The sequence below is a fragment of the Pseudonaja textilis genome, chromosome 8, assembly GCF_049901715.1.
Source record: "Pseudonaja textilis isolate UNSWEBS1 chromosome 8, rPseTex1.2, whole genome shotgun sequence".
Taxonomy (NCBI): domain Eukaryota; kingdom Metazoa; phylum Chordata; class Lepidosauria; order Squamata; family Elapidae; genus Pseudonaja; species Pseudonaja textilis.
In genome coordinates, this window is record NC_141997.1 from 52,656,344 (window position 1) to 52,682,901 (window position 26,558).

General features: G+C 52.9%; 2 protein-coding genes across 6 annotated transcripts in view; one reads left to right on the top strand and one right to left on the bottom strand.

Moving 5' to 3' along the window:
* Positions 1 to 20,583, bottom strand: NELFA (negative elongation factor complex member A). The gene is made up of 11 exons (XM_026720446.2): positions 20,232 to 20,583; positions 11,334 to 11,505; positions 8,942 to 9,103; positions 8,220 to 8,309; positions 6,607 to 6,737; positions 5,012 to 5,081; positions 4,290 to 4,378; positions 3,855 to 3,963; positions 2,666 to 2,955; positions 1,734 to 1,833; positions 1 to 670 (listed from the first exon to the last, which is right to left on the bottom strand). The coding sequence occupies exons 1-11, from the start codon at positions 20,439 to 20,441 to the stop codon at positions 486 to 488; spliced, it is 1,608 nt and encodes a 535-aa protein (XP_026576231.1). The 5' UTR covers positions 20,442 to 20,583; the 3' UTR covers positions 1 to 485.
* NICOL1 (NELL2 interacting cell ontogeny regulator 1) overlaps positions 20,205 to 26,558 on the top strand; it is an 11,170-nt gene continuing 4,816 nt past the window's right edge. The window contains exons 1-3 of one of the 5 annotated variants that reach the window (XM_087938103.1): positions 20,205 to 20,340; positions 21,286 to 21,376; positions 25,246 to 25,387. In XM_087938103.1, the coding sequence (XP_087794229.1) occupies positions 25,267 to 25,387 (121 nt within the window). In that variant the 5' untranslated portion in view covers positions 20,205 to 20,340; positions 21,286 to 21,376; positions 25,246 to 25,266. Of the gene's footprint in view, positions 20,341 to 20,637; positions 20,654 to 21,285; positions 21,377 to 22,166; positions 22,673 to 23,550; positions 23,738 to 23,843; positions 23,904 to 25,245; positions 25,388 to 26,558 lie in introns of those variants that run through there. The other 4 variants (XM_087938104.1, XM_026720447.2, XM_087938102.1 and 1 more) reach the window with 4 other exon arrangements.

Below are 26,558 nucleotides of genomic sequence, written 5' to 3' on the forward strand. Positions count from 1 at the left end.
AAGGAAATGAAGGTTTATTATTGGTGCAATCCTGAGAAGCCGAAGGAAGAGGGAGGAGCATCCTGGGGGCTTTTCACCTCAGGAAAACCACCCCAAGGAGGGCCGCCCAGCAGGACCAGCACTACTTGCAGTCAGCTGCAAAAGGGGGAAAGAAGAAACGGCCGAAATAAATAGCAGGGCCTCGATTGAACAAGGGAACGGAGAAAGTCAACCCTGGTCCCTGCTGGCGAAGGGCTTCCTCCCCTTCTCTCCTCCCCCAGAAGAGGCAGGCGGATGAAAAGCCGCCTTCCGCCATCACTCCTGCGATGAAGAGCTGCCGTTTCCTCCCGCCTTCCTCCTCCTTTGGCCAACTGTGGGGCTGGGACAAGGGCCGGTCGCCAGGCGGCCTCCCGGGGAATGTCGTTCTGCTTTTAGTGGACACACAACGTGGAAGCTGGCTTTACTCTAGGCGCTATTTGGTCTGCATCGCCCCGTCACGGGATTGCCTAAGGAACGTTTGTCATGGGCCTGCGCTTCGTCAGCCGGCTCCACTCGCCGGTGGCGTAGTTCATCTCGAAGATGGTGTCCACCAGCATGGTGGTGCTTCCGGTCCCGTCAGGATTCGGCATGACCTCCGTGTGCTCGCTCAGTTTGACCTGGATCACGTCGCCCTGCTCCTGGCACGGGTTTTCTGGGTGGGGGGGAGGAATCAGAGGTTCACAATTAGGTCCCTTCGAGGAATTGAGCGACGCCAGGAATGCCGCTTGGGACAAAGGCTGGGAAGGAAACCTTCCCTGACAGGCGCACCAGCTTTCGCCAGAGTTTGTTTTCCTCCCCGTGAGGGGCTGCCTTTGAGGACAAATCTCTCTCTAAACCAAGTTTGCATATCGGTGATTACGGGACCACCGGAGACGCCACACGCTAAACAGAAAGAAAACCCTCTTCACTGCTAAGGGCTGATTCTTTGCCTAGAAAAATTCTGGTAACTAAACCGGCTTCTCCGTGACTTTTGTTCAGTAAAACTCCGGGAGGCTGAGACTGCTAGCATTTCAACAGAAGGAGGCCCCGTCTTAAAATGGACCAAAAGACTCTAAAATAAATTGGATTTATAAAACTACATTTTTTCCTACCTAGACCTACATCTAAACGTCATACAAAAGGACCATGAAATATTATTTTAGATAAAGTTATGGATTATCCTTATTCCCAATCCACCAAATTACTTAGCAATTGGGCAACGTTTGGGCTTCAGAGTTTAGTGACCTGTTTAGCGACGGATGGTCACTGGCGCCACAAAACGTGGTTTCCACAGCAGAAAGGAGCGTCAGAGGCACTGAAGACGAGGAGAGCCCAAAAGGGCCTCTGGGCTGTGCCACACAATGGTCACAAAACTCAACTCAAGGGCAGCCTTGTGCTCTCAACATCGAGCCATTAAGCCTTCCTGCCCCCGAGATCCACAAACATGCCAACCAACCCAGCAAGGAAAGCCTGAGGCTTAATGTAAGCCTGGTGGGTTGTGCAAGAGCCCCCGCAAAAGCAGGATCAACCATGGGTCACCCCTCCCTGCCCCCTCCCCCTCAGGGCAAATCATGCTCCGACTGACCCACGGAACCCGGAAGGAAGGCAAACACGTCGGAGACCAGCACTCGCTCCAAAAACGACCCCCACCCCAGCTGCCTCCCATCCATCCGAGGACGCCTCCTCCGGGGTCAGCTGAGCCGTCCTTCGGAGAGGAAAGTCGCCCAGGTACCCACCTCTGGATCCCGCCATGAACCCGAGGATGAGCGCCTTCTCGGGCCTTGTCACTTTGTTTGCCGTCTGGAAGATTTCACGGGCTGCAAACAGCTGCTCCTTCTGCAACGAGTTTCAAGGAGAAGACTCCGTTGCAAACAACGGTAGAAAAACCATTTCCCCGGGGCTGGAACCCCCACCATCTTCACCGTATTTCTCTCTCACACACACACACACACACACACACACACACACACTGCCCCCTGCAGCCCCCTGCCTGTTTCCCTGGAAGTGGAAACATGTCAATTCTTTTCATCTCATGCAGGCGCATCGGAGGGTCCCACAGCTACCAAAATCTAAATGAGCTTTGTTACTTCTATGCATCAGCTACACTGTGTATTTCGTACGTGGCCCAAGACACGTCCTCTTCTCTCAACACGGCCCAGGCCAGCCGAAAGGTTGGGCCCCCTTTGGGGTCCTTTCTGGGGGAAAGTAACTGCCCACAGCAGCTGCCCCTCCCCAACTGGAGGGGAAGGCCCCACGCCCCCCATCTCCTCCTGGCTCTTTCATGGGGGTGGCCCTCAAGAGCAGAGCAAAGCCTAGAAGAGGCCCACGGGACGCAAACGTATTCGCGGATTGGTTTCCTGGCTTCCTTAATTTTATTGGCCACCCGCCCCCCCCATCTAGAGCAACTCTGAGGCCGCCACACACGAGGAAAGCAGAACGATTCAGCCCTGCTGGGCCACAAATTAGGCCACTCTGGCTAAAGGGGTCCTCCGTCTGTGCACGAGGCTCAGACCGAAACCATGAAAAAAAAAAACCCACCCCAAGTAGCTGGGAGGCCCTGTGCACCCCCAGCCGGGCCCGATTCCTTCCCTCCCCTGGGGAAAACCCACAAGCAGGGCGCCCCCTCCCGCTTCTGTCTTCAGTGGCGGGCTGGGCCCGAGAGGCTTACGGTGAGGGAGAGGCCCTTCTTGGCAGCGGGGGCATCCTGAGGAGCGGCGGGTGGTCCCTGTGTTGCCGGGGAGGTCACCGGAGGAGACACCGGGGACTCGGCGGGTGGGGCTGCTGCTGCCGTTGCTGCTGGCGTTGCTGCCGCTGCCGCCACCGCGGGAGTAGCACTCGGGTTCAAGTGGCTATTGTACATGGGCGTCCGTTGCTTGAACTGAGCCGCCGGGAGAGCAGTGGGGGGGGCGGCCGAAGCAGCTTCGTCCTTAGCTTGCAGGGGGTCCCAGGTGGAGCCAGCTGGATGTCAGGACAAACAGGCTGTGAGAATAGAAGGGCTCATTAAGGCATACCTGTCTGATGCCCTCCCTGCTCCTGTTCTCCTCCTCCTCCTCCTCCTGAACTTCGGAGAGCAACGTTACGTTCGCTTCTCGGGCAGCGTAAAAAGTCCACGGCCGCCACACATTCCTTTAAAAAGAGTCAGGCGTTTTCCTTAATCTGAATTCTTGTGGTGACCCCGGCCAAGTCTAAGCTGCAAACCGCTGCGCGGAACTAAGAACAAATCTACAGGAAAGTCACTGAGACGCGTTCGGACTTCTCTGCCAAGGGGCCCAAAGGGGGAACAACCCCAACCCGCAAAGGGCAAACGACAATAAGACGCACGAGGAACGGAGCCAAGGAAGGTCCGGTCACCGTGGTGGCATATTCCCAGAGAAATAAGGCAATATAGAAGTAGCCCTAGCCCTTAATACCGCTTCCCGTGGCTTCCCAGCCCTCTCTGGGAGGTTTTTAGAGTCAGCCTCTGGCAAACCCCAACAATCGGCATCCTCACTTTACCCACCTCGGAAGGAGGGAAGGCTGAGTCAAAGTGGAGCCCGGTGGGATTCGATCTGCCAAATTGCAGGCAGCCGGCAGGCAGCAGAAGGAGCCTGCAGTAACACACTTTGACCACCGGGGCTCCTGGATCCAGACGTTAACTCAGAGACTCCGCCTCCTTTACCTTCTCAGGTTCTGCTCCTCCCTCAGGTGTTATTTTCACTGTTATCAGGACTTTTGGCTTGGGGACAGAATCTTCTTGAAAGACATGCCTCCTCAGCCAAACTGGGCAATCCCTTCACACAACCTTGTGTTTACACTGTCATTTAACCCACCCAGATGCTGAAGTTACGGCAGGTATGGGGGGTGTTTTGGTCACTGACTTGGCTGGGGGTCAGAGCCTGGGACGTAAGAAGAGGACGGCACCGCGCTGGGCGCTGCAGGCAGGTAGCTGGTAGAAGCGAGCGCTGGGTCGTTCAGGGAAGCAGGTTTCTGCAAAAGGACCACAGAGACACACACACACACACACACAACCCCGTTTCAGAGTGGGTAAAACAGCACTTTCGCCACGCCACGTTCAGCTGACTAGACAAAAAGCCATCAGGACGACACCGGCCCTTATCAAACGACTAAACTTAAATGTCATTTAAAATCGTGCAAGGAAGAGCCCCGTCCAGCAAAAGGTTTAACATCAGGGAAAACCTAAGGGGGGGGGGGAACACCTGCCCAGCCAGGGACTCCAGGAAGGGACACGGGGGTGGGGGCGCTGCCTTCAAAAGGGGCCCTTCCTTCCCAGTTCCGAGGCGGGGGAGCCCTACCTGGGTGGAGACGAGCCCAGCCGCATAGTCCGGTGTGGCGTTCTCTACGACCGTCTCCTCCTTGGCCTGCTTGGCCACCACGTCCGTATCTGTGGGACGGAAAGGGCAGGGTCATTCCCGCTGCTCCGGGTTCCTTCCGTGGGCTGCTCCACTCTTCTGGGGAAGCCCAAGTGGGGGGGCTCTTAGGGGGCCTTTCACAAAGGCCGGAACCCGGGGCGGGGGGGACTCAGCTTACAACAGGGCGTTTAGTGACTACAGATAAAAGGCCACTGAACGTGGCCCCTTGTGGTCCTTATTCCACACACCCCCGGGGCCACGCTGTTCACCTTCAGGCGCTAGGAAATCTGGCTCCTATTTACGACGGTCGCGTCCCCTTTTGGGGCCTTCGGGCAAGCCAAGCCCACGGGGGCAGCCGAGTTTACTTAGCAGCTGTGTGATCAGCTCAACTGCCCTGATTCGCTGAACAGCCGTGGCCAGAAAGGTGGCAACTTGGGGCAGAGCTCCCTTCATAGGAGTTCTGGGCTCCATTGTGGCCGGAGGTCGAGGACCGCCTGCATTGTCCATGGTGGCCCTGCGTGCCGGAGCATTTCAGGCTCTGCGTTCCCAGGGGGACCCTCCCTTCCTCCACCCCCCCCTGAAGCGGGGGGGCTGCTCCCCAGCCTCACAGACCCCCCCCGTCTCAGTCCCAGCCGACCCAGGAGAAGGGGGGCAGCTCAACGCACCCAACTTCTTCCTCCTCCTCTTCGCTTCCCGCCCGGAATCCACGGCCTTCAGCTCTTCCATGTCCAGGTACTACGGACACAAGAAGGCAGGCGTCATTTTTCTCCCACCAGGCACCAGCTGCTCCGCGGACTCCTTGACCGGCCTCACGGGTTACCTGAGGGAACCTCTCTTGCCGGTCACCTCTACCCAACCCATCAGAGCAAGGAGGCAGGGAAGGCTGTGGGTCCCACCCCTGGGGGAGCTACACCTGGTGGGACCAAGAAGGGCCTCTCCTCCCTGGTGGCTCCCTCTCTCTGGAATATCATTCCCCCCTCCGAGAGAATGGCCCCCCCTCTAGCACTCTTCCGGAAGGCACTGGAGGCGGCCTGGTTGTGCCAGCGGGCCTGGGGAACCCAGAGGGGGATGGAGCCCCTCCAGTGGCTTGTGTGAGGTGCTGTCACTGGGGTGTGTCTGTGTGTCTGTGTCTGTGTGTGTGTGGAGGTGGGGGGGGGTGATTTATGTTTTTCCAGATTTTGTTCTATTGCATTTTATTAATTTATTTGATTCTTCCTGTTAAGTTTTTATTGTTATTTTTTTTATTTTTAGTTTTAAATATGGTATTTCATTGTGTAAGCTGCCTCGGGTCACCCTGGGCGAATAGGCGGCAATATAGGTTAAATAAATAAAGGCTACAAAGCTGGGAAGACTTTCATCCTCTGCATTAACATCCAAGAATGTTTCTGGCCTCCTCGTCCTGACGCCAAAGGAACAACTGTTGGGGTTTCCCTTCTCTCTGAAGAGTTTATCTGTCCACGGAAGGACTCCTTCCTCCCCCAAAAGCCTCTCCTCTCCTGTGGCCAGACTGTTCCCACGGCCTGCAAAAGCGGCAGGACAAGGGCCACGCACTCTCCTTCCGGGGCTTGTGCTTCTCAACATCCGCTGCTCAAGCGTCACGTGCTTAAGCGCAGCATTTTGCTCCTGGATTTCAGCGCCGTCTTTTCAGGGCGTGTCGGGGAGGCGGCCCATCAAAACTGCACATTATTCTCTAACTTACAAAATGCACCAAGTCTGGGAGACCTGTTTTATAAATTTTATAAATCGGTTTCAAAATGACAGAGATGAGAAAGCTGACTTTAGCGAGGAGGAACGCAGGAGCCTGGAAACCAAAGGCAACCCAGCGGTGGGATTTGGGCCCTCTGTGCTAACCCAACAGGAGTCCAATTCGTGGCGAGAGGAATGACTTCTCTTGTAGGAAGCACTTTGGATGTGACCTTCAGGGCGGCTTCTTCAATTACCTCTCCTTTCTACAAGGAAACCGGCTGGCCGGGGAGTCCCCAGGGCCATTCGGGCAGAGTGCGACTCCGCTGCCGCATGATGAGGCCCAAGGGAGCGCCAGGGAAATGCCGGCTGAGATTAAGGCAGAAAGGCCTCGAAGTGCTCGGAACGGCCGAGTGGAGCAGCTTCGAGAACCGCAACCAACAGGGACATGCCTACCTGTGGGTGGGGAGAAGCGACACAGCGTCCAGGGAGGTGGCTGGCCTGTTTCTGAACACAATTTACACTCAGGGAAAGCGTCTGGGGAGGAATTCACTTCCAAACACGCGCGTGTGGGTACCTTGACGCCTCTCTCCTTGCACAGAGGCACTTTGGAGGACAGGATGAGGGCCCGGTTCCCCGTGGGGCTGAAGACGAAGGGCGTGGTGGGGTTCCTGAAGGGAGCTTGCTTGGGGATCCCTTTGAGTGGAGCTGCAGACAGACAGACAGAGAGAGAGAGAGGACAAGGCGCTAAGATAGGGCCCCTTCCCTGCCCTCAGAGAGGCGGAAGACTGTGACAACCCGCCAAGTATGACCCGCTTCGTCTTTTAACCCCCCCGCCTGCCCTGGGAGTTCCCGTTTTCAAGACTCAACTCAACCACGGCAGCCAAAGGAACGCAGGTGGCCTTCAGAGTGGGCAGGATGGGCCCCTGGCGCCAGACCCCACCACCCAACCCCGGGAGTCACCGGACGCCCATCGGTGCTTGTCGGCTGCCCAGGAGACCCTGGGACTAAAACACCCCATCTGGATACCAAAGGCCTGGCCTTCCAGAGAACCTCCTCCTGCCCAAGGACCCCCGGAACGCCCGGGTACAGGCAGCTCCCCCCTCTTCCAAGGGGCTCCCGGGAATGCCGGCGGAGAGGCCCTCCGGCAAGCCCCTCCCGCTGGGTGCCTCGTCCTCTGGCAGCCGCCCCACACTGCCTCCTGGAGCCTGCTATCCTAGGCGATCGGGGGCGGGACGGGGGGGGGGGGACGACAACTTCCAGAAGGACAGAAAGAAGGTGGCCAAGTCCATCAGCAGCTCTTCAGCCGGCGCTTCCTCCCTTTAGGCCTTCCTTCTCTGGGCCTGAAGCTCCAGCAGGGATTTTTGTTCCAGGAGGAGGACAGACCGAGATACAATTCCCCCCCCTGCACCCCCTGCCCTGGCCTCTGGCTGACTGACCCACTGGGTCTAAGCTGTGGCACCGCAAGCACCTGGCCGAGTCTTCTGCCCCCGTTTACAGTTTTTACTCTGACTGGGTTAGAAACCTCCTCCTGGGGAGTTTCTGGCATCCCACGTAAAAACGTTCACGTGAGACTCCGCAAGTCGCCACGCCAAGGGCTCCTTCTCCGTCGTCTTCCGACAGGCTCTGGCATCGTGTGGACGAATTGAGGCTCCCCAAAAGCTCCTTTCGGAGCCCTGTTGTGGCTCGTGGACGAGGCCGCTGTCCCTTTGGCAGAACCCGCCCTCCGGAGAAGGGCTGGAAGAGACCGAGAGGCGAGGCCACCCGCCCGCCTGCTGGGCTCGTGGCTTCTTCCCTGGGGAACCCGGCCTGGAGACCTCCCACCCCCGGGACTGCTTGGGAAGGAAGGGGGCGCTGGCCACCACGGGCGCCTCCACGAGTTCCCCTTTGGGGGCAGGAACTCCCTCCACAGCCAGCAGGAGGAGAACGGGCCCAGCCACAAAGCTGGACTTTCGCACAGCCCCAGGAGCGCCATGTGGCTCACGGCTCACCCGAAAGTGGAAGTCTGAGCTGGCCAACGGGAGGAGCCCCCACCCACCCCCTTCCTCCGGGGAGCGCCTTTCTTCTCCAACCTGGCACGTGAATCTACCACCCAGGATCCAACCCCCGGGGGGCATTTCCTGTATTGCCAATGGACCTGAGGGCTGGAAGTGGCTGCCCGTAGAAAAGGGGAAGAGAATGAAAGCCTACTTGTGGTGTCCACCTTCTTCACCAACCCTCTTCCTTTGGCATGAAAAGCTACTCCGGCCGTCTTCTTCAGCTGTTGCGCAGTTTCAGCAGCTAACGACATGGCAAAAATCTATTTAGTATCCAGCTTTAAAAGGGCAGGAAAAATCACACGTTAATGTTAAAGGAAGCTTTCAATGCAGCATTACACTCGACTATCCAAAAGGAAGATAATCTACGGCCCTAACTTTTTTTCACGTTAGGGTTTTCTTTTGCAGTTAACGGAACACAACAGAACAACTTTCTAGGACAGCCAGAGGCAAATGAGGGAGAATTTCTTTACTTAAGAAGTTTTGTAAAAGAAATAGGAAATCTGCACAGGTTTCATCGGTCAGTCAGACATGAAAAAGCCTATTTCTTGCTCAAATCTCCTCTCTGCTGCATTGGGGTCCGGCCCTCCATTGTAAGTCGCTTCTTTTAGTTCCGTTGTAACTTGGGACAGTCCCTAAACAAGCTGCTAAGTTAGGGCTCTTCAAACTTGGCAGCTTTCAGGCTTGTGGACTCCAATTCCCAGAATTCCTCCTCCTCCTCCAGGTATATCAGCTCAGGAATTCCAGGAGTTGGAAGTCCACAAGAATTACCCCGGCCAAGATTGAAGGCCCCTGTGTTGAGTCGAGGGCTGGCGCGCTCCCTGCCTGCTTCTCCTCTGCTCCTGGGAGTAGGGCCACCGGGGCTCAGCTACTTACACTTCTGCAGGAGCTCCGCTCGCAGAGTGGCACTTTTGGGCTTCCGCTTCAGCTGGAAGTGTTTGACGGGAGGCGTGAAGGGTCCGGCCAAGGTGGTCAAGGCGTTTTTGTTCAAGTACTGGCATTCCAAAGGCAACATGGCGGAGGATTCACAGTCGCTCACTGGGTCAAAATACAGAAGTCGCAAGGAGTTCGGTGTCAAACGAGAGCAGCCGGCGGGGGGGACGGACAATGGGAGGGTCCCTCCGGAATGCGAACGAGACCAGGGGGCCTCCTCCCTCTTGGCTCCCTAGCGCAGGAGCTGCGGAGCAGTGAGGAAGACCCTCGCTCCTCAAAAATGGGTTGGGGGACGGGGTTGATGCCCGAAGGACCAGAGGGAAGGTTGAGGTTGTCCTGAAAGGTGGGCCGGAGGCCTTGGACAGGGATGGTTAAGAGGGCACAAGTGATGGCTGGGTGCCTAGCGCTGGCGTGGGCACCGTGGACGTGGAGGCTGGGTTCTAGGGCTGCCACAGAAATGCCCGGCCTGGCCTGGCGGGTGCCAATGGAAGGCAGAAATGGCCAAGGGCAGGATTGGGGCGGGGGGGGTGGCTAGAATTAGGCTCCCGAAAGAGGAAGGCTGGGCCCTCCCTGAGGAGGAGGAGGAGGAGGAGGAGGAGGGGGGCAGGGGGAGGCCTGGCGGGGGGCCCTGGACCGTCATTACGTTCCCGCTTTCCTCCCAGGGAACCCCAGGGCCCCCAACCCTGCCTCGCTTTCACCAACCAATCCGAGGCTTTCTTCCTTTTAACTTATTTGGGGCCTTCCAGTGTTCTTGGGCGCCTTTTCCGGCGTTTTAATCTCCTATGTTTCTACCCTCTTTGTTGTGCCGAGTGTTTTTGCCTGACTGAGTTACGTGGGACGAAGCAACTGGTGAGATGGTGACCAAAAGCAAACCCCAAAAATCAAAAGTGGACGTGACCAAGCAGGAGCCACGTCAGCGGCAAAGAGTCCGCTCCTCTCGGGGCTTGTTCTGGACTCCTGGCCAGTGTCTCGGTCCAGATGGGCCAGGCCAGACACCCACCAGCCCAGCAGAGGAGAGGATTCTTTGTGGGGGGTCATCAGGGGTAGGAGGTCCACCACTTTGGGCCTTTGGGGGTGCCAAGAGGGGGAGGAGAAGCGACACTGAGCCGAGAGTAACTCAGGAGGAGCACCTGATACGAAGATCAGCGCAACATCTTTCTGCAAAGGTGAATACAGAGTTATTATTTATATGCATTTATAAACTCTAGGTAAGAAAAGGGTTACTACCCCAGGTGCATGCATTTGGACACCCTTCCAGGTAGCATTCCACATCACCTTCAGCTTAGTCTTGACACCTGGTAGCTGCCCGGATGAATCCCCCAAAATGTTCTTGTCAAAGTGTTGGCCATTGCCTCCTTCCTAGGGCCGAGATAAAGGGACTGGCCCAACGTGGAAGGCAGGACTCAAGGCACCCAAGCCCGTGGTCTTAACCACTACACCGAGTCGGCTGCGTATTCAAATCAGCCCAGCTGCACATGATACACAAATACTGAGCATGGTGTGTGTGCAGCGTCATTACGGGGCCGCGCAGTGCGACCCTCCCAATGCAACCGGTCACACCATTCCTGCCCCCTGCTTGCCAACTGTGGGAGAGGAGCCTGCCCCTCCCCCTGGAGAGGCCTGCCAAGGGCTCCTGGGTCCCTTGGCAGAGATACTGGCAAACCTTTACCGCCAGGCGGCAGGGGGCACCTGGCCACAAGAGACGGGGGCTCCCCTTCGCACAGCCTTTTGGTCACTGGATCCTAAGGAGGATCGCCGAGAGGGGAGGGTCGCTTTCCCTTCCACGCCGGGCCGTTCTTGTGCCCGTTCTGCATAGCCCATTCCTGGCACGTGCCCTGGGTGCCCTGCCAGCCTCCTGCGGACTCACCTCCTCGTCACAAACAGGCTCCCTGGCACCCCATCACCCACCCATTGCTCCAGAGGCCTCTGGAGAAGACGGAGACACTGGGGGGACCAGTTTGCCTCTCTAGCAATGCACCGAAGGTCTGGCAGGGAGAGCAGCCTTGGCCTGAAGCCCCCGCCCCCAGCTGCTTCCTTGATCGCAGCGCTGGAGGGAGGCAGCTTCCTCCGGAGGGGGCTATTCAGGCAGCGGGGGGAATCAGCCAGGGACCAGAGTCTGCCCACTTCTGCCCTTTTGCACACCCCACAAGGGGCTCCGCAGGACAAGCCCGACCTGCCCCGAAGCCGCTTGCCAAGGATCAACAGTGTGTTGTAACTTCGGCTCCTAAGAGACAGGCAGCCCCTCCCAAAGGAGCTCCATGCGTGGAGCATCAGAGCGATGGGTTTGCGTCACGCGCGCTCGGGCGCCAGGCCACGGGGAGCGGGAGGCCGTTACCTTTCTCTCGCAGTTCTCCCAGGATGTCCTGGACATTGGGGTTCTGCTCTTCCAGATCGAGGTTAAGGGAGCCAATATCTGGGAAGGATTTTAAAATATCGGCCACCATCAAGACCCAGGGGTCTGGATCCAAAGTAGCCAGCTGGATAATTTTCGTCAGGGCGCCTTTCATCTAGGAAGAAAGAAAGAAAGGAAAGAAAGAAAGAAGGAATGAATGAATGAATAACTAAAGGGGGGGAACGTTCAAAATCAGCTGGGACCTTGTTTCTGGAGCTCTACAGAGCAGACTCGGCCCCTCAGTCCCTCCGGGAACTACGAACAGGCCGCGCAGAGACCCAGGAGCAGAGCTGGGACCCGTGTCATGCCAGCGCCAGCGCCTCTCTCCGTCCTCAGCCTCCACGCAATGAACACGGGTGGGGGGGATGCTCTGCAGAAGCACCAGCACCCCCAATCAAGCTGCCACCTGACAGAATCGACAACATTTTCAACGTGCGACTGAAATACTGAAACAGCAGCTGTATAACGGAGCTGCCATCTATTTTCGAAGTAAGGAACATACGAGGCTGCATCAAATCCACGCCACTATTTTGAGTCCTCGTCGTCCAGCTGCAGGGCTCCAGAATCCTGACTGGACAGGCCTTTCCTCCCTGGAGGCTCCTTGTTGAGGACCCAAGCACTGAATATTTATCAGTAAAGTGTGCCCTGGATCTCTCTACCGCCAAAGGTGATGCAAAGGCTGTGAGAAGCCGGGAAGAGCCTCTATTGAATGCCTAGAGAACCGGCATGAGGATTGGCAGCTGGTAGAAACGGACACCTGCCAGTTTCCCCGTCAACAGAAAAGTATCAGATTCGACAGGAAACGGGCAAAAACCACGAGGTTGCAGCCCATCGTCCGCTTCACCGTAACAAGTCACAAAAACGAAATTTAGCTTTCTACACTGGCATATTTGGGCGCGTAACCAAGAAAATGCTTCTCAACTGGACTTGATCCAACTCTTAACTCAGACAAATCAAGGAGAGGGAAATTAACCCAAAGTCTTAGGAGAGGCCGGTTCCTGCGTAAATGCTTCTTAGGGGATAATAATGATTAGCTTCAGCTACCTGCCAAATGTCATTTTTATGCTCTTATTTTGTTCCGGTGTTGATTTTCCCCCAATTCATAGGGATAAATGCACATTAATCCATCCTTTCAGACAAGTGTTAAGTCTTTAACCGTCTTCCCCCTCTTCTTTTATCTCTTGGAAGTTATTGTTTATCTCCCAGGAGAGATTTTGGAGAAAGCTGCAGGGTGGAGCACCATGGTAATCAAAAACTCCCTTTTTCTGAACTGGGGAAGCAGCAACTGTCCAGGCCCAAATTAAACAGCTGCTTTTCCCAAAACCACCAGAGGTGAGACAGTTTACACGCTTTCCCTACTTTGGCTACAAATGCACAAGACAACAACGTCACCACACAAAGAAGGGAAACCTAAACAAGGTCCAGTTGAGAACAGGGAGTTCGTGAACTCTAAAATATCTTACATATTCGGCGATCCCCCAATACAGTATTTCAATTTCTGCTCTTACAGCAGTCCGCTGTCTTTTACAATGAACAATTTGAAAATCAAGGTGTTCTTATTTCCTGTACAGCATCAGGAAGCTTATATAATTGTACCGTAATGGATAATTATTTTCCAATTTACAGTTAAGCTTACTCAATTATTTCCCTCCTATTTCCCAAAATTTGAAGAAAAAAAAAATGTTGCTCCTGAATTTTAAATGTCTAATGGAGACCCTCCATCATCCGGGTCCCAGTTGCCCCAAAGGTGCTTTTCCCAAAAGGCAGCTGGGCTTGCTTGTTATTTTCCCCCCTTGGAAAGCATATCGCTTCTCATCCAAGGAGCTTCTTCAGTTCTATTTGGTTCTTCAATTCTCTCCACTGAGAACTGACGAAGCTCCTTGGATGAGAAGCGAAATGCTTTCCAAGGGGGGAAAATACCAAGAAAGCCCAGCTGCCTTTTGGGAAAAGCACCTTTGAGAGTCCTGAATTTTAGTTACTATATTAAGAAACCACTCATACAGTTTGAATATGTGGTGAATATGCAGCTTCTCCCAATCTGGTTTCAAGGTTCTAAAATTCAAAATATTGGCTGCCCAGCAAGTAAGATTAGCCTGCAATTTCATGTCTCTGAGGCCCAGGGAGTCCCATACGGGCCTGGGACTCTGGGAAGCTTTCAACGGGAGGCATAAAAAACCAAGTCTCTCTCTCACACACACACACACACACACACACACACCTAACCCAAAGCGCCTAGCAGCGGAGCCTCCTCAAATGACCGTCCACAGAGCCGAGAGGCAGGGAGGGAGCTGCATCACGCTCCCCTGGCCTGGCAGAATCCCAAGCTTTTAGGGGTTGGCAACAGGCCGGCCGGCCGGCAGACCCGGAGCTGACCTAACCACACAGGGAATGAGGCTATTGGGAGGCCCGGCAGGCAAGATTTCCGATATATAAATGCTAGAATACACTTCACTACCCAACTGGGTAACATCATCGGGGACAGGGAGTGTGGGCTTTGCTCCCTGCTCTGCCAGTATTGGAGGGAGGGTGGTTTTTCTCCTTGTTACTTCCTTGATTAGGACATTGTTTTCTGCTTGGCTGCTTGTCTGGTGTCAATCCCTGCTGCCTGCTGGAGATGATGTGTTCTGCTCTTTATGTTCCTTGCTTTGTTCTTAATTGGCTGTTTTGAATAGTATGTACACCTGGTTTATCTCTACGTGCCTGTTGATGGAGATTGGTTTCGAGTGCCAGGCTTCCAGAAATTCTCTGGCGTCTTTGGACCATCTCCCACCACCTGAAACTATATGGTGACATTTGTCCACATCTTGCGCAATTAAGGCGTTTTTATCCTACCTTCTGACTGCTGCTTGGTGTGCATGGATGCTAATCTCGGCTAACCTTCGGCCTGCCTGTCCTGCATAAGGCCATTGGGGTCTTTGCACTTGTGTTGTAGGCGACGCTTGGGTTTCTCCTTGGGCCAGAGTCTTTTATTTAAGAGGTTTCGGAGAGCTTGAGCAGTGGGTTCGTGCGTGTGGTTCTACTAGGGGCCTGTCGGATGTTTTTTTTTGGGGGGATTGTGTATGAAGCATTATCCTTTTCACAACCTGTTGCAACAGGTTACGTTGCAGTGGGCTAAATGGCACTTTTTAATGAAGCTGCATATCCATTTTGGGGGAAGCGGTTGTGTAGGCGCCTTTTCCCTTTTTTCTGGTGTTCTGGGTTGCTGCAATGCCTCTGAGCTTGTCTGAATGATGTTCTTACCCAGCACCTGTTGAGGGAAGCCGGGGTGTTACTTTGGCAATGGAGCACCTGGTGACGGGGAGTTTTTAAACCTTTCTAGTTTGCTGTTGCTTCTTCGGGTGACGAAGGTATCCAGGGAAGGTGCTGTGTCGTTCTTTCCTTTCCTTGTGAACGTTCTTCTTTGTTGTGGTTTCATGTGTCACCTCTACTTGTTCCTTTAATTATGAAGGGGCCACCTACATAACGGATCCATACTGTTGGCTGCACCGGTGGGAGTGGCATAGTTTCTGGACCAGCATGTCTCAACCGTGGCAACTTTAAGAGGCCCAAACTTCCAACTCCTAGAATTCTTGCCAAGCTCCTCTAAGTATTTGCTGCTCTTATGGGGACACCTTCATCCTTCTTGGGGTCCTCCTACACACCTGGACAACAGCCCATGACCCGCCTTCCTTGGAGGCCTCTCTTCACCTTCTTTAAGGAGCTGGACTCTTCCGTACTCTTGAAAACTGGCTCGCAGTCTTTCCCCTGATCCGTCGTCCTACGGATACAAGATGTCAAGCATCAAGTATAACTGCTGCAGGATGCAAGAATTAGAGGAAGGTTTGGATTACCTAATTGGGAATTGATGTGGATGAAAGAATGGATTGTGTTGAGGAATACAAGGTTAACACTGGAGGGATAATTGGAACGGCATGTTTTTTGATGGTATGGGAAAAATAAAGTCCATGGCTACTTTGAAAGACACTATATAAGAAACACCTTATTGTTAATATGGGGAAAAAAATAAGAAAACAGCATTATTTGAAGATTCCAGTCAGGCTTTTGACAATGGAAGTGTTTATATATCCAAATGTTCTCAAAAAGAGGAATATTGTTGGATATAAAGATGTTTTAAATGAAAAGGGTGAACTCAAAACAAGAACTCAATGAACAAGGGATTGATATGAATTGGTATTTATGCAAATACATTCCGGGTATGAAAAAGGTGCAAAAGACGAGGGGGTTTTAGGATAAGTTGACAGAATTGGATAAAATTCTCACAGGAAGAGGAACTATAAATTAACAGTGTCAACAGCATACAAAGAGAACCTATATAAGATGTTTTATAGATGGCATTTAGCGCCAGCAAGGTTGGCAAAGATGCTTAAAGATAACTCAGCTGAATATTGGAAATGCCACCAGGCACCAGGATCATATTATCATAGGTGGTGGACACGTACAGAAGCGAAAGGATACTGGACAAAAATACACTTACGGTTGGAAAAAATGATAAAACAACATATAGACTTAAAATTCAAGATATTTCTATTGGGAATTCTACCTGATAATTATAGTTAAGAAAAAAATGTATTTGATTATTCATATCTTAACAGCAGCTAGAACTGTTTTTGCTCAAAACTGAAAGAATAATAAGATTCCTACAGAAGGTGATTATGAAAATATTTGAATGTGCAGAAATGAATAGATTAACACTGGAAGTTAAAGAACAAGAACATACAGAATATTATATGATATGGGATGTATTTTATAAATGGTTGGAAAACAAAGAAATTGAATGAATATAAGAGGTAATGAGAATACTATAATGAAAGAGAAAAAAGGATGAAACTTTTAATATGAATGTAACTTTAATGGTATATTTAACATGAAAAGTATATTAAGTATGAATACGTGCACAAGATATGTGTATCCAGTTAACATACCACTGAATTGAAAGATGGTCATTTTGTAAAAGAAATTTAAAAATAATAATAATAATAAAAAGATTTCAAGCGTAAAGTATGCAAAAAGCATAACTTCAAGGGGGAATATATACGGCACCCAGTGCTGTACAGGTCTACCTTGGGGTTCCTACTCCTAGCAGGGTGCGAGGATACTCTGGTCCTCCTGCTGCTAAACCCTCACCCCGCGCCTCTTGGCTCCCCTCTTCCCACCCAGCGGGCTGGCTTCTCTCCAAAGGCGGCCCTTTGAGCCGGCTTGTGCACGGGATAACCACTTAATCCGCTGCTGCTGCCGCTGTGTGCCTTCCTGCTACTCCCACCTTGGCCAAGATCTTCCCTCAGGAAAAGTCACACCACCCCGCTTTCCCCAAAGTCAGGAGGTCAGCTCCGCCGCTCCTTCATAGCGCCTGTGGGGTTCCATTGCTGCCCTCGTTTCCCTTCGCGCTAGTTACCTGCCTGGGACTGGGGGCTGAGATTCATCCATGTTCTTTTAAGGGATAACAACTAAGAGTAATGCAACAGTAGGAACAAATCTGGGGTCCCAGAGCTCCGGTCTTCCTTGGGCATGGGAGCCAACTCAAGTCATCCTGCACCTAGGTCTCAAGGAGAAAAGGAGCATCTGCTGTATTGATGCCTGGAAGGGGGAATTTTTTCCCCCTTCAACCCTGGGCCTCCATTGTACTGGGCAGAGGGAGGAAAGTGTGAATGGGCAGGGCCCCAGGACTTTGCCTCCAGCTGCCAGCTAATCCTTAACTCACATTTTCCTGAGACGGCACAGCTATCATGTGGCCCAGAAAAACACTTTAAAAGAAAAAAGAAAGACCTATGCACCGAGGGCTTTCCCAACCTCCTCAAAGCCCGTATTTTCTGCTTTGGGTCCAAATAGCCGCGCACCCCTCACACAAGCAGTTTTGAAGCAAGATATGTGGTGCGTTCCTGAATCAAACAGGAAAGAGACGGATTCTCCACGCTTGTAAGAGGACACCGGCTGTTTCCAAGCAACCTACAGGTGGGAGCTGAGCCGCCTCCCCACCATCGCACTGGAAGATCCTGAGAACGGAGCGGTCTTAATCGGCCCAGCGGTGGTACATTCCCCACTGGGGAAGGAAAAGGGCTCACTGGAACTCCGTCTTTCCTCTTTCCACTAATAAAAGTTACTAGTCTGGGCTCAGAGAATCCGGTTCCTTGTTTCCAGGCCAGGTTTCTGCCAGAAAAGTTGGACAGAGTGGCATCTGCTGATCTAACAATTCATTATGTAGGAAAGAAACCAGGTATTCTCAGTATTTTTTCTTTCAAGAATCACTTCAGAATTCTGAGCACTAGGGAAGAGCTATTTATTCATCCAGGCCTTTTAGCAGAGTTTGGTATTTATTCTACCTGCTTCTTAGTAGGGTAGAATGACTCCCTGAATATTTATGGCCTACATTTCCTCTACGGAATTCAGGGTGATAAACATTGGAGGCTGCAGACAGAATTCCCAGGGCAAAGCTCCCTTCACCAAGTGTCCCAAGGACATCTAGACTAGCCTCCTCTCATAGACGCCTCTCTATCAAGAGCAATGCTGTAGATAACTACCCTCACTTCCCCGTATCAATGATCGCGAAGACTGGAAACAGGAACTATGATGCCAAGAAATCCAAAGAGGAACACTTTTAAGGAGCTGGTTTTGATCAGCCTGCCTGAGGTCCAAGGCAGGGATGGAGGCTGAAACAGGAGGAAGAAGCAGACCAGCTGGGTTGCTAACAAATGGTTTCTCTGGAATGCAAAGCGAAGGGCCGTACGGCTGCCCAGACATGCCCACGTCACTTTGGTGCCAACAATGCCAAAATTGTTTGCCAGCAGCGGTGTTCGGTATTTATCCACCCCTGTAGCAGGAAATATACTTTGTCTTATTCCAAGCTGAGTAAACACAGAGGACCGAGTTGCAGGTGTTGTACTTGTGTCAGGCAAACCCAGAGGCAGGTAGGGAGGTGTTTGACCGCTCACACACACTCGGAAATACAGAAAGAAGCGACAGCACGCCTGCTACCCAGAAATCCAGTCCAGAGTGGCAGCTAAGGGAGGCAGGCGGGGGTGCTAGAAGCCCAATGTGGCATCCATTCAAAACAGGGCGAGGCAGAGAGGCAGGCGGGACTGGTGAGACTCCAGTAGTCAACTGGCAGAGAGTTCCCTGGGCTGCAACACTGAGAGCCAAGGAGGAGAGCAGGAGGCAAGTAGGCAGGAACAGAAGGCCAACATCAGGGAGTTGTTTCCAACAGAGAGTGATCCCTGGAGGCTCCTCTGAGTAGCCCAGCCGGCGGTTAGGAGCACCGATGGCTTCGCTTCCCGAGGAAGGAAGGACGTCTCCCTTGTTTTGGTGTCTGAAGCTGCTGCCCCATCTTGGAAGTGGGCATCCTGCCAGGATCCGGCCTCTCGCCATCTCTTGTGAGGGGAGCTGGTCTCCTACCTACGCCTCCCGAGCCGGGCAACTTGACGGATCTCGCACACGCACCCCTCGGTCTCCGAGACGTCCCGGGGCCGGCATGGACGCCCTGCCTGCAGCTGCCTGGCAGAAGGATTTCTTCTTACGGCGGTCCCAGTGACAGGAAAACACTCGTTGCAGTTCGGAAGAGGTTACCGGAGCTGCACAAGACTTTTGCTGGCACCATTTCTGAGCCTGCAGGCCTCTCTTTAGGGGCGTCCTCTTCTCCTGAGGAGACCTCTCAGCATCGCGGTCTCACCTTCCACCCTGAGGCCATTTCCTGGGAGTCTCCCCTCCACCGGGAAGGAGGGGGGGGGGGCATGGGGGTCCAACCTTCATGAGCTCCTCCAAAATCAAGGGAAAGAGCTGCCGTTCCTCGGATGGTCCCTGCTCAAAGCTTCCCTCCGCAAAGCAGATCGTCCCACAAAACAAGGAACAGCACAAAAGAGGTCGCTCCTCCCCACCCTCCCGAGACCCTGGAGCCCAGGGACTCCCCCCCATCAGGCCTCCCACCCCCCTTCACGAAGCCCCTGGCCCTTAAGAAACACCCTCTGGAGCGGGGCCTCCGACCTGGGCCCCTTTAAGCCTAGTGGACTTCAACTCCCAGAATCCCCCAGGCAGCTTTGCTCTGGGAGTTGGAGCTCCCCAGGCTTGGGGGGGGGGGGTGCAAGGTCGGAGGCCCCTGCTTGGGAGGGGCTGAGGGCCAGGCAGGACGGCCAAGAGGAACCACCACAATGGCCTCTGGATGGCCCCAACAACACTTGGGGGATTTATGCAGTCCTTGACTTACGACCACAACTGAGCCCACCCAAAATGTTTCCATCCCTAGACTAGGCCCTTGTTACGTTTTACGACGTTTCTGGGCATGGTCTTTAAGCGAATCACTGCAGCTGTTAAAAGTTAGCCACATGGTTGTTATCAAATCCGGCTTCCCACATGGACTTTGCTTGTTGAAAGTTTGCAAAAGGGGATCGCAGGACATCCCCACCCAGAATGCTGCGACCGTCATAAGTACGAGTCAGCCCGCCAAGCGTCCTAATTTGGATCGCGCGACCCCGGGGAGCCCGCAACGGTCGTTAAGTGAGAAAACGGGCCCCGAGCCCCTTCTTCCAGCGCCGTTGCCACTTTGGACGGTCCCTGGACGGGCGGTTGTAAGTGGAGGACCCTGGCCTAACCCCCCGCCCCCGAGTCGAAGGGTCCGGGGCTCAGGCTGCTGCCCGACCGGGAAGGGCCCCCAACAACAACCCCCCGAGATCAGCTCCTCTCGGCCGGGAGACCCTCCAACTGCCCAGCCCCCCCGCCCCCGCCTGAGCCAGGAAGGGGAGCCCCCTCCCCAAACGGGGGAATAAGCCTCAGGAGGGGCGTCCGCGGGGGACTCCGGCTCCCATCGGCCACGGCGGCCCCGGAGCCGGGGGTGGGTCTCTCTTCCTCCCCGCTCACCTCGTCGACGGCGCGGCGGGGCAGGTGGAGGACGCCCAGCAGCAGCTTGAGCTTGACGGGCGAGGAGAGGCCGTGGAAGCAGAGGCGGATGTTTTCGATGACCGAGGTGGTGAGCAGCGAGGCGATGCTCGGAGGCGCCCACAGCTCGTCGGCCGAGCCCAGCTTGTTGTGCAGCCACAGGCCGATGTCGCTCTCCCGCATCGACGCCATCTTGGGGCCCAGCCGAGGCGCGCGGCGGGCATTTTATGAAGACACCTAAAAGGGGGAGGGGGGAGGGGGGATCCCTCGAGCGAGGCCCCGGCCCGCCAGGGATCAGGGACGCCGTCCGTAACGCAAGATGGCGGCGCGCGGGACGCAGGGAGGGAGCGAGCGAGCGCCGGGAAATGGCCGAGCTGGGAGGGGGCGTGGCGCGTGCGCGTGACGTACGTCAAGATGGCGGGGCGCCTCCGTCTTTCGTCCGTTTTTCTCCTCAGCGGTTGCTGGGTGGGGGATACGGACGAGCCGAGTTCGCGAAAGATCTGGGCTGGGCAACGTGGGGCCTCGGCGGAGAACGCGGCAGGGCCGTTTCTCCACCAAAAGGGACCCCCCCGCCTCCCGTCCCGTGTGTCTCCAGCCTCCCCGCGAGGGAAATGGCGCCTCCATCTGGGCCGGAGCGCCGCCGCTTCTCTCCCTGGCCTGCCGTGCCTCGCTTTTCTGAGAGCAGACTGGCGGGAAAGAGGCCCCGAGATAAGAGGGGGGAGGCCAGCGGAGCCTGCCCAAGGCCTCCTTTACGATGAAGCGCCGCCACCCTCCTCCTCCTCCCCATCATCCAAACATTTAAGGCTCTCAGGATTCCCCAGCCAACCCTAAGTTTATACAGGTAGTCCTCGACTTACAAATGGTCCATTTATAGTGACCCTTCAAAGTTGCAGCTGCAGTGAAAAAAGCCGACTTTTCCACACAGCCGTGGCAGCCGCCCCGTGGTCTCATGGTCTAAATTTAGGCGCTTGGCAACTGTTCATCTGTACGATGGTCGCAGCGTCCCACGACATCCTTTTCTGTGACCTTCTGACAGGCGAAGCCAATGGGGGGAGCCGGATTCACTTAACAACCATGTTACTAACTTATCGACCGCAGTGCTTCGCTTAACAACTGTGGCAAGAAAGGTAAAACCGGGCAAAACAAATGCCTCGCTTAACAAGTGGAGGATGACCTGTGTGGAGACAGGTGTGGATTCTTTACAAAAACTATCGTGCAGTTGTCCAGTTTGAATCTGCCTCGTGTCCTGGCGTTCAGCCACCGGTGTGATTTGTGGAGAAAAATCCACAGAAATAATATAGTGATTAAAGCAAAGAACAAAAGATGACACAAAGCGACAACCAGCAAAGCTAACCCACAGAGAGCCCTGTTGGCGCAGGGGTCACAATGCAGCATTGCGGGGCTAACTCCCACTGCCCATTGCCAGCAGTTCGATCCTGACGGGCTCACGGTTGGCTCCGTCGAAGAAACCCAGAGAATGCCAACCCGGCCGGATCAAAATAATTGGGCAGCTAGAATTAGTCCTTAATTGTCCTGGCCCCGGTGGAGTCGGACTCTGAGGAAGAGGAGGAACAGCCAACAGGGAGTGGGAGTGTGGCTCCAGAGGTGGTGGAGGAGGCTGGGGAAGGGCCCATCCCCTATCCATCCTAGGCACGCAGGGAGGAGAGGATCAGGGAAAAGCAGGGTCTATTTGGGAGGAGAGGGCTGTTAGGAATATAAGTCACCTAACAGGTATTTGGGTTAGAAATATATAAGCCAGGATAGACATTTTAGTACTATGTCTTTTAAGAGATTGCAAAAACTGCAACTGGGTGTGGTTTCTCAAACGGCCATAAGATGGAGCCAGAAACCTGGGTTGTCTTAGTCTGAGTCTCAGAAGAGAGTGTGAGTGTATCTCTGTTTTCCTTCTGTTGGAAGGTATTGTCGTTTCTCCATTTTTCCTAATTGACTGATATTACTGGATTTGATGTAAGTCTGTTACTGAACTGTTTTTGACGCTGGAATTTGATATTTGGATTATCCCTGGATGAAAACTGACTGATTTTACCTGTGAATGACTTTGGACTGCCTATTTTGGACTTTGCTTAACGTTTCTGGAAGTAAAACCCTACATTTACTGTACAGTGAATCTATGAGCTGTGTGTGTATTATTCAAACACTCCTCTCACATACGTCTCCCTGTATGCGCTCATTCTCCTAACGGGGAATTACCTCAACAAGGGCCATGATCCTCCTCATGGGTTGCAGCTGTGAGCACTGTATAAGAGTTTGAAACTGCATGTTCACAGACGCTGAAGTCAAATTAGTGTTTTCCTTGGATGAGTGTTATCTTTGTTGGCGTTCTTCCCATGGACTCTCCCTGGTTATCTTCCTGGAATGTGTGATTAATTATCTTGGTTTGCCTTGGAACTCTCGTCAATACGGTTTGTTTCATTATCTACTTTTTGACTTTAAACTCTGTCTAATAAAACAGCGAAGCTAAGTTGAAGGCATTGCAAGACCTTGATTCATGTTTTAGTTGTTGTGTTACTTTTGAGACACGATGGGCCATCACATTGGCCCTATGCCAGGCAGGGCTTTATTGGTAATGACCAGCACTTTGATTTGGACCAGGAAGGAAACTGGCAGCCCGCGCAGCTCACAGAGGCATTACGTGGGCGTACCAAGGCTCACCCATCGCTCCCCTCATGCTGGATACAGTTCGAGCTTCCAGACGCCGCAAGTCCCAATGCTAATTCTGGCCCTGTATCTATTATGGCAACACGATTACATGGCCACATCCACAAGAGCAAAGTAGGCTTGCATGCATGCTTGTCCTCACCTGCCTCGTCATGTTGGGGAAATCACATTCAAAAGAATAAAAGAATCAGAATTTGTGGGTCCAAAACCTAGAGTGGGAACGTTTGGACTCATCCAGTCATTCTGTAATCGAGTGGCTATTGTTTTGAAAGGGTATGAAAATTTCACTGAAAGAAAAGGTGAACTGGAATTTAGTTGGAGTTTTAATGGAGTAAAAAAAATTAAGGCTACAGTACTTATCGCATCATATTACAGTTTAATCACAGGCCAAGACTGTCTCTCACTGAACTAATCTAACCTCAGATATTAGCTCCTCGTGTCTCCCTTTCCCCATCGGTAACCATACTCGATTTCCTTTGCATCTGAAGAAGTGAGTGATCACTTGCAGAGGCCTACACGTCATACCCACGTTCATGTTTCCTTTGCCACATTATTTCGTTTTACACTGTACACTAAAAGATCAAGGGATGTGCTGAAAGGCGTGCCTTTTGTAACACAACAGGGGAAGCAAGGCCATTGTTTTGTGAGTCTGGGGCTCGGCACGGTTGCCATGGCAGATCCTCTGGGAAAGGATAAAGAGCGCCTGTGCGCCTGCTCAGAGACCGCAGCACCGCACATCTTGCACCAGCCAGCCACGGCAGCCATTCAAAGCCGCCGTCACCAAGACAAGGGAGAGGGAGAGAGAGCAGGTATTTCTGTCTTTGCTTTCTTGAGCCGACGGTGTCACTGCAGGGAGGCCGTGCCCTGGGTCATTCCGCTCAGTTGGGGTGCACGGTTTGCACCCCACACAGCAGTCTCAAAACCTGGGTGGAGAACAAGTGATTTCTCAAGCCCTTTTCTGGACAAGAGGCTGTTGTGAGAAATTGCCCCGGTCTGGGGATTAGGCAAGGCTTTGCTCCGGGGAAAGAGAAGCAAGGGGGAAGCTGCTCCTGACAGAAGGAGACACGGGGAATTTCTGCTCCCGTGGCTGCTGCTACGAGGGCGGAAATGATCTGCAGATGTCTGATCCAGACATTTGAAACGGATTGAAAAAGCCATTCTGACCACCACTTCGGAATACGGGGTTCACGTGTGGATAATATGGAGGAAATGGAAAGACAGGCGTTAATCAGACCTTTTGCTTTTAAGCAGAAAATAGTTTTGCTTTCATTGGTGCTTTGGTCAATGCACCTGCTGTGGGATCGTGTGCAAAAGGTGTATTGTTCAGGTGTCATCATTCTGACCGAGTCTGGAGAGATGAAATAATGCTCTTTCTCTCTGCGCACGTTTAGCCTGCGTTCTTATGTGATTCCTTCAGTTAATGGCAGCCCAATATCCTGGCTCTCCATAGCAATGCTTCATGGTTTATGGCTACGAAGCCCCACAGCTACGTAACCTCCAGCCGTTCCAGGGATCGAGAACAGCTGCTGAATCCTACGTAAAGCTTGCGATGGTGTGATTGATGTCACATTATCTTGAGAACATCATGAGATGTCACAGCATCCTGCTGAAATTCTGGGGTTAGATATTGAGCATTGCCACCACCACCACCCCCGGTATTTTTACTCTTCTCCCTGTTGCCACCTATTTTAAAGTTCTAGAACCAAATAACAGGTGGGCATCAATGCAGGTGTTGAGCGGAATCATTTTGCAGCAGAGGTTCTGCCTTCTGTCCTACCACTTTCGGGCCAAGAACCAGCTTTGGGTTGAGATGTGCTTTGTTGTACAGGCACAGTGGCCATCTTGACTTTTTTGACCACGCCTCTGTGGATGCCCCTGGGACACTGATGCTCTTAGGGCCTGAAGTGTTACAATTTGAAATGATCCCTTCCCTTGCCGGTGGAGTCCATGTATTATATGTAGAGAGAGTATAATGAAAATATTACAGTCCTAAGGAAAATACTTCTCTGCTTTTCTTTTATAAGAAACCTCTTGATATTATTACTTCTGGCTTCTGGTATTACTGCTTACTTTTATTTAATAACATTCTGTTATTCTGTCTTCTATTTCTACCAATTTTACAGATTTCCCGAGAAAGGATGTAGCTAAACATGACAACTTCATTAGTTGTGTTAGATAGTAAGAATGTGGTATTGATTTACGAGTTCTTAATGTTGTAGTTTTGACTCGTGTGGATTGCTGGCGGGAAAAAAAAATCACACTCGGTGCTCCCAAATATCTCTGTTAACCCCAGCCTTTCCCCTTTTCTCCTGGGAAGGAGGAAGGCTTAACTAGCGAGATGCTCAGTGTTTGCACGAGGAAGATGGTACTTTTGGCCCCTTTACTTCTGATGACGGGGCTGATTTCCACGAAGGCCGCTACGGCTGAGGAAGAATCGGGGACAGCGATTCCTGCGGAAAGCAAGTATTCAATTTCATCTCCCCTCTCAAATCCACACACCCACATACCTGTCACCTGGGGAGGGCTCTGGGATGAGCCTAGGTGGGCGAACAGAGAGTCCTTCTCAGCAAGCCGACCACTGCACCCCACCTGTTGCACTGCGAGGTGCGTCCAGGGCTTCGAACAGGCAGCTGCGGCCCCCGGGGTGGCGGTGGTGGTTATGCACCCACAGCCTTCGAGGTGCACCTGAGATCTTTGGTCTCAAGCTGGATCGCAGGCTGCAGTTACCTTGCACACAATGTAAATGTGTTTTGCTGCAAAAGAGGAAATCGGCATTTTCCAGCCCGAAATCACACCCAACAACACCTGTCCCTCTCAGAGGGGCTCCTACAATATTTTTAGCTGCCTTGTAACAGTGTGATTTTGCCCACAGTTCAGCATTGCAATAGACCGCGTAGTATGTATACTGCATATACGTTTTGGGAAGCATGAGCTGAGTATGTCCACCCTCAGCCCAACCAAAATCCTTACAGTTAATCCTCAAAGTATAACCAAAATTGAGCCCCAAATTTCTGCTGCTAAGTGACACGGTTACGGGAGTTTTGTCCTAGTCTGTGACCTTTCTTGCCACCATTGTTAAGAACTGGGGACCCAGCTGGGAAGAGAATTGGGCTTCCGCCGTGACTTTGCTTGTCCGAAGGTCACAAAAGGCCACCACGTGATCCTGGGACACTGCAACCGTCATAAGGACACGCCAGTTGCCAAGAGGAGATGCTGCAACAGTTGTCATAAGTGTGAAAAACGGTCACAAGTCCCTTTTCTCAGTGCCGTTGTAACTTTGAACGGTCACTAAACGAACCGTTGTAAGTGGAGGATTACCTCTATTTCTTTCCTGAATCGGAGTCCGCACGGGGCAAAGGAAAGCTCGCTTGTGCCGGTCTGGAAACTTCCTCCGGGATCGTGTTTCTAGACCTCTGCAGCTTGAAGGTGGGTGGACCTCAATTCCCAGAGCTCCCCAGCCATGTTGGTGGGGCAGTTCCTGGAACTGAAATCTGCACGTAGTAAAATTGCTAATTCGATATATTCATTGATTATTATTTTGTTTTCATTGCAACTTTTTAAACATCTTGGGGAAGCCAGAGAAGAATGGTCAGGCGTTTGGGGCATGATTTTTCCGCTTTATTATTTTAT

What these genes read in the sequence shown, in the direction of transcription:
- NELFA (XM_026720446.2), bottom strand. Translation starts at nt 20,441, where the DNA reads ATGGCGTCGATGCGGGAGAGCGACATCGGCCTGTGGCTGCACAACAAG. An exon ending in AGGCTCTGACCCCCAGCCAA is followed by an intron (nt 2,956 to 3,854) that starts GTCAGTGACCAA and finishes CCTGACATCCAG; the next exon opens with CTGGCTCCACCTGGGACCCC. An exon ending in AGAAGGGCCTCTCCCTCACC is followed by an intron (nt 1,834 to 2,665) that starts GTAAGCCTCTCG and finishes AACTCGTTGCAG; the next exon opens with AAGGAGCAGCTGTTTGCAGC.